Below are 7024 nucleotides of genomic sequence, written 5' to 3'. Positions count from 1 at the left end.
AAGGTTGCTAGAGAGTATCCAAAGAAATACAAGTTGAAGGCCATGCAAACTGCAATGGAAAGATATATATTGAGATAAAATAAGCTTGTATATGTGTGTGTATATACATGGGTACAAATTTATTGGCAAAGGACACCACAATAGAAATGGTGTTATAATTCAGAAAAGGAGATGAGATGGTTGACCAGGAGGGTCAATGAATTGATGGCCTATATCCTATATTGGTACTTCTTGTGAAAGATAGAGGGAAGGACATGGAGAAGAATCCACTGAATTTACATGGCTTTGCTGGATTGCAGCTCACATCCTTGGAAGGCCATGGGAGTACTGAGGAAGCCCAGTCATTTTCCACTTTTGATTAGAATTCATTTACTGGGGACATGAAATTATATGAATTATAATGCAGGAAGTGACAACATAGTAAGAAAGAAAAAAAATATGATTTTTGAGGTAGTTTCCAAATGCATAGCATGTTTCATAAAATTGAGATTCGTTAATTAATGTTATTAGAAAGTTATGGCTATCCTCATTAAAATGCACAGTACTTTTATATTTGTAAACATTTATTCTTCTGAACTGAAAAAGGCTTGCATCAGCACACATTGTACAGCCTTGCAAATTACACAGAAATTGAAAAAAAGGTTTCTCGTTCTGCAGTGCAATGAATCTTTGATGTCCAGTGATCCGCTGCAAACAATGAAAAGAAATTTAAACCATTTAGGAATTTTCTAGCACTTGACAAATGCATTTCCTTACAGTGACCAGAGATAAGATCCATATGGAGGGGAAGGCAAATAAGTGGCACGGTTATCTGGGGGACATATGTTTAAGGTTCATTATTTTTACCCTTTGACTTAAAAAAAAAAAGAAAAATAGTTTTAGTTTACTTTCTTCCTGTTTAAGAAAGATTCCTATTCCCCCTATTCTCATCTCTTTGCTAAATGGTTTGATTAAGATGTATTAAGAACATAATTTATTTACAATTAACATTCACATTGTCTGAATATTGAATGAAAAAAGGACTTTGTGAACAAATTCTATCATTACTAAAAAGTGTGTGGTGTAAATTCAGAGGAACAGGAATCTTCTATTTAAGGATTCTTTTCATTCACCCACCAAGAAAGAGAATGAATAGTTTTGGCTCAGATAGTCTACCTCTTGCATCCTTCCCACATCCAAGATGGGTCACAGTATCCTGGCTGCAAAAAGGATAGGAAATACAACTTCCAATACGGTTATTTGTTGTGAAGAAAAATTTGCTGTACAATAGAGCTTTGGATCTGATACAAGAATTCAGAAATATAAAACAAAACAACTATAAAAGTTAGCGGCATTTTAACAGCATCCCTCAGAGAAAGCTGCTACTCTGTTTCAGGTTGGTATGAATTCTGGTCATCTGGGATCAACTGTGCATCTTTCTTTTTGTCAACCTTAATGGATCACTGGCCTTTCTTCAAATGCTATCATGCCATGACCAAATGTCCCAGGAGTCTCTATCATGTTAAGAGAAGCTCCAAACATCAAGCTAACCAAGGACGGCAGAAGACAGAGGTGTCATAAAGGCTGATGGTCCAGTAGTGGATCTGCTACTGAGAACTTGCCCTTTCTAGTATATGAAAGTCATAGTGCTTCTTGCTTGTCCTCAGCTTAAATTTGTTAACTGAATTAATTTGTTTCTTCAATGCGTTTTGGGCAGCTGAAATGGAGGGGAATGTTGCTAGAACTGTGTATGTGGAGGCCAAGTCACTAGGTTTAGTTTGTTCTGTCTTCACCGTGCCATCTCCACTGCCACAGTAGAGAGAGTGGTGGCGCAGCGATGTCTGAGACTGGGGATCCCGGAGCCAGCGGATCTTGGCACCAATTTTAAAGAGTTCTCCAAAAAGCTTCTCAGCTTCTACACGGGTTATCCCATCAGGCAGTTCTGTAATTTCTAAGACCTTTCCAACAGCTGCAATGAGAAAATTATAGAATAGGGTATGTTGTTACCAAATGTAGAGAAGATTACTGAATACACATTCTGATCGTGAGAATGGACTGATTTTCTAGATTAATCAATTATTCATATGTATATGTGTACACACACACACACACACACACACACACACACACACACACACATGTAATTGCAAAGTCGCCCAATGAACATTTTATATTAATCTGCTCAAAGCTTTTGTACATCACGCTAAAGGTACTGAATCAGCTGACAGTTATAACTTTTGCCACAGATGATGCTGTAGAACAGGAATTTTTCACCTTCTCCGAGTCATGGTCCCCAACCCCTTTGGCAATCTTGAGAAATCTGTGGGCACCTTTGAGAATATTTACTGAAAATAAAATTTATAGAACTGCAAAGAAGCCAATTATGTTGGGCAAGTTATCAAAATAATAAAAAGCAAATCAATTTCATGGACCTCAGACTATAGGCCAAAGGCTGGTAAAGTAGAGAGAAAAAAAGAAAAATAGAGTTAAGTCTAGACTCTCATACTTGCACTAAATTAAGTAAAATGGGTTTTTGACTCTGGGCAAGTCATTTATCTTTTATATAAAACATATATTCTCATCTGTAAAACTCTTATATCATATTAGTTCAAATATAGTTTATTCCCAGAGTCCATGGTTGGCAAATGAAATCTCTTTGCAAGGATGAATGTAGTCATATGCTGAAAAATAACACCAATGTTAGATTGTACTTGGGTTTATAAGTCAGATTTTTTGGGAAAAATTTTTGTTTTTAGATTAATATGGTGATATCTGTCCTAAGTACCTCAATAAAGTTACTGTGGGATAGTTTCTTTTAATAACTGCTTATCAAGAAGACAACAATAGAATTATACCTAAATAACCGAAAATGATTTACCTGCTTCTCCGGCACCAAGGTCAGTGGAAGCAGCCTTTTTAGCTTGTTTTCTTCCTCGGTTTCCATGCCTGTTACCAGGCTGACACTGAAGAGTCAGAAATATATCATTATAAACAATACCAATTTTTCAGAAAAAGTCTTTGCTCTTAATGTTTAAAAATGATGCAAACTTTAGAAAAGCCACAGCAGATGCAAATGCATTTTGGACTATAAATCATTTAGGAAAATAAGAAGTAGCAGTTATGTTTCTTCCAGGGCTTTTTTTCCCATCCCTGACTTCATGGAAGGGCAGCTTTTTTCTCTCCCTTAAGAGATTTTTCAGTAGTGTTATTCTGCTTCCGAGCATATAATAAAACTATGCTTTAAGATGTTACCTACAAGCAGTAGGTTTGCACTGATCTGACTCTCTCCCCTTTCCTTCTTCCCCGCCTACTTTCTGTGACTAATGATAACATTTATGAGCCAGCTCTCTGCTTGGAGTACAGAACTTTTCTAATACAGGGACTGAATTTACAATCTTGATTTCATAAAACTAATCAATGGAACAACCTGGGCTAAGCAACTATTTTCCCCACCTGTTGGCTCGGAATGTGTCCATGCAGAATAGAAGGAGGGTTATATTGCAGTGGTTGGCCCAGTAATGGATATCTGGCATCACCTAGAAAGCAATAAGAATATTTTTCTATTCTTTTTCTTTTTAAAATTATAATATCATTTCCCAGTTTTCTAGTTAGGAAGGGAAACAAGGGAAAATATTTGACAGGAAGAGCACCATAATATTGGAGGAAGAAATGAATTAGGGTAATCAAAGATGATAAAAATCGTAAGGACAAGCATAGTATAAATTCCTCACCATGTCAGATACCTGTTCCTCCCTAGTTATTACAGAAATATTAGCTATACAGTTCACTAACAATATTCAGTAGTCTCTATTAGTCTCTACCCTACTGGCCTATGTAGCTCTGGCTGAAGAACACACACAGGTAAACTTAGGTTAGAGGGGCTGAGCTGCTGGCTAGAGTAACATTTTGGGGGCAGGAATAGTGTGGGCTATAATCCTTGGACATATTGATGGATACAGACTAATCTAGGGGTCAAAATGATGTTTGGTGTTTTTTTTTTTGGGGGGGGAACATATGTTTTAAAGAGAGAATAGATAAAATTTCAGGAAAATTCATATTACTGGACAAACTATCTGAAGGTGAATTCTTTTTTTTGGACTAAATCTGTGTTATCTGTAAAAAAGAATTCTCTTTACTCATGCAGAATGATATTTGCTGTATAACACTTAAGAGAGTACGTGGGAACACTGAGAAGTTAATCAGTCAATAAATATTAAAATCCTATTATGTGCCAGGCACTGTGCCAAACACTGATGATACAAAAAATGGAAAAAGAAGGCACTTGAATAATGGGGCTTCAGGAAAAACTTTCTGTAGAACATGGACTCCCATGCCCATGGGAATTTATATAGCTGGGCTATAAAGGAAGCCAAGAAAGCCAAGAGGAGCAGATGAGGAAAGAGAACATTCAAGTATGGGGTTTAGATATGCTTAACATGACCAGAGTACTTTTTTTTTTTTTTTTAAAGAATGACAAGGAGGCCAGTGCCACTATAATTTAGAGTAAGTGGTAAGAAGATATAAAACTGGAAAAAGTGTGAGAATATGTATGTGAGAGAGAGAGAGAGAGAGAGAGAGAGAGAGAGAGAGAGAGAGAGAGAGAGAGAGAGAGAGAGAGAGAGAAGGAAAGAGGGAGGGAGAGAAGGGAGGGAAGAGGAGGGAAGAGGAGGGAAGGAGAGAGGGAGATATTTGATCCCAGAGAGGATATGAAGCCTCAGGAGTTTGCCACGTGGGATGATGACATCCTCAGACATGCCCTTTAGAATATCATTTTGCTATCTGAATAAACAATAGATTGAAATGGGGAGAGAACTAAGGCAGGCAGACCAACTAGCAGGCTATTGCAATAGCACAGAAATGAGGTAGTGAGAGATTGCCCCAGAATGGTGTGTTAGAAAAGAGAAAGGGGTTTATTTGAGACATGTTGCAAAATTGAAATCTACAAGTGTTGGCAACAGATTGGACATGGGAGGTGAAGGAGTGAAGAGTCAAGGATGGTGTCCTCAACAGTTATAAGGAAGTTTAAAAGGGGCTAGGATTTTTGGGGAAAGAAATTAAGTTCACTTTTGGAAAAGTTGAGTTGAAGTTACATGATTTCCCTAAGGTTGACCAGCCAGTATATGAGTAGGACCTGAATTCAGGTCTTCTTGACTCTGAAGCTGGTTCTTTTATCCTTTACATCTTGATATCTCTCCTGATGAACACTGTCCTTAAAGAACAGTGGTAGAATTATTATGTGACTATAGATTCACACAAAAATAGTCAGCATTGGGGCAACAAGATGGAGCAGTGGATAGAGCACCAGCCCTGAAGTCAGGAGGACCTGAGTTAAAATTTGACCTCAGACACTTAACACTTCCTAGCTCTATGATACTGGGAAAGTCACTTAACCCCAATTGCCTCAGCAAAAAGAAGACTATTCTAAATATATGAAAGATTTAAGAGCCAGAATCTGAATATTATTGCATTCAAATAATAAATAGTAAAGAAAAATAAGAAAGGAATTCATTATCTCTATACATAATTTTCTCTGCGTATACCACACAAATTGTAAAGGCTCTCTTTTCAGTATCTGGTAGGAATGGCATGTTTTCTAGGGTGCAAAACCTAAAACTATCTTTTTTCATCTCTAAAAATAATCCTGCACATGATGTGATGTATCGCAGAAGATATGTAAAACAATGAAGTCATTTCTGATTTTTAGTGAGAAAGTAAAGGGAAATAATGACAGAGAGCAAATTCAAGGTCTACTTGATGAATTATAGAATCACAGAATTTTTAAAGTTGAAAGGAACCTCACCTAACATCTTAGTTTAACTTTTACCTGAAAAAGCAGCCTTGTCTCAGTCTGAGAAATGGCCACCCAGCCTCTGTTCAGAGACCTAGAATGAAGAAAAACCTGGTATCTCCTGAGATAGATTTAATGGACTTGTACACATGTGAGTGGTGTTCTGATTGTTAGAACATCTGTAGTAACAAGACTAAATCTGTTTCTTTACAGCTTCTACCCATTGCTCCTAATTATGTCATCTGGAGACAAAACAAGTCTAATTCCTTTTCCACATGGCAGTCCTTTGTGTATTTAAAAGATTATCATCTCTCTGTGCTAACCCCTCTCCACCACTTCCTTCTCTGTTCCTAGGCCAAATGTTTCTAATTTCAGCAACATATCCTCAAGTGACATGGACTCAAGACCCTTAATCATTCTCACTGCCCTCTTCTGGATACTCTCCAGTTTATTAACATCTTTCCTAAATATAATGTCTAGAACACAACACTCCAAGAAATGCTCTGATGAGGATAGAGTACAGAGGAACTCTTGTTAGGATTACTAAGTGAGAACTGAGGTTGTCTGGACAGTGACAAGGTGAGAATTCAGGTTTTCTGGACAATTACAAGGTGAGAACTCAGGTTGACTTGATAGAGGGGGCAAGCTCATTGGCTGGGGTGGTTCTTCCCAGAAGCCCTTGCATTATCCCACGCCCATTCTCTGGGAGAATAAAAGAGAGGACTCTCAGAGAAAGAAGGAAGACTCTCTGCATTACATCAGGCCTGACGGGGCTCTCTGCAGGAAGGGAAGTCACTTCTAAGGACAAGAGTTAACAGCAACTGCCTGGAGACAACAGTTCGTTACAGGAAGAAGAATCTGTCTTAAAGATTTGAGTAGACACAGCAGATCTCTTCCCAGAGAGCGATCCAGCAGCTTCTGGAGACGATAGCTCGCTACAATTGGCGTCCACACGTGGGGCAAGGACTTTTGCTTATCCTGACAAGAGGAGCTAGACCAGACCTTTGCAATTTGGCGCCCGAACAGGGACACAGTCCTGATTCCAGTGGAAAAGCTTCCGATCTAGATCTCAGTCTCTCTGACCCAGAACCGTGAGTAACGAGGAAACTTTGTTAAAGATTAAGTGAGCATGCTAATAGATAAATAAGGAACTTAACTTGTTAAGGGCTAAACCAGGAATCTCTTAATAGCTGAAATGGGGCAGATGTTAGCTATATTCAATTCCTGGACCTCAGCCGACTCATCCCCAGCCCCAGA

The 7024-nt window shown here is 38.2% G+C and overlaps 1 protein-coding gene across 19 annotated transcripts in view; it reads right to left on the bottom strand.

Annotated features, from left to right (window-relative positions):
- Nucleotides 1-545: 545 nt before the first annotated feature.
- The window catches only part of R3HDM1 (R3H domain containing 1), a 92195-nt gene continuing 85716 nt past the window's right edge, over nt 546-7024 (bottom strand). For all 19 annotated transcript variants that reach the window (XM_074301904.1, XM_074301906.1, XM_074301907.1 and 16 more), the window contains 3 exons: nt 3433-3515; nt 2858-2942; nt 546-1948 (listed from right to left, as the gene is read on the bottom strand). In XM_074301904.1, the coding sequence (XP_074158005.1) occupies nt 1587-1948; nt 2858-2942; nt 3433-3515 (530 nt within the window). In that variant the 3' untranslated portion in view covers nt 546-1586. The remainder of the gene's footprint in view (nt 1949-2857; nt 2943-3432; nt 3516-7024) is intronic.

This window comes from Sminthopsis crassicaudata, chromosome 3 (genome assembly GCF_048593235.1).
Source record: "Sminthopsis crassicaudata isolate SCR6 chromosome 3, ASM4859323v1, whole genome shotgun sequence".
NCBI lineage: Eukaryota > Metazoa > Chordata > Mammalia > Dasyuromorphia > Dasyuridae > Sminthopsis > Sminthopsis crassicaudata.
This window is presented reverse-complemented; position numbering and strand designations above follow the sequence as displayed.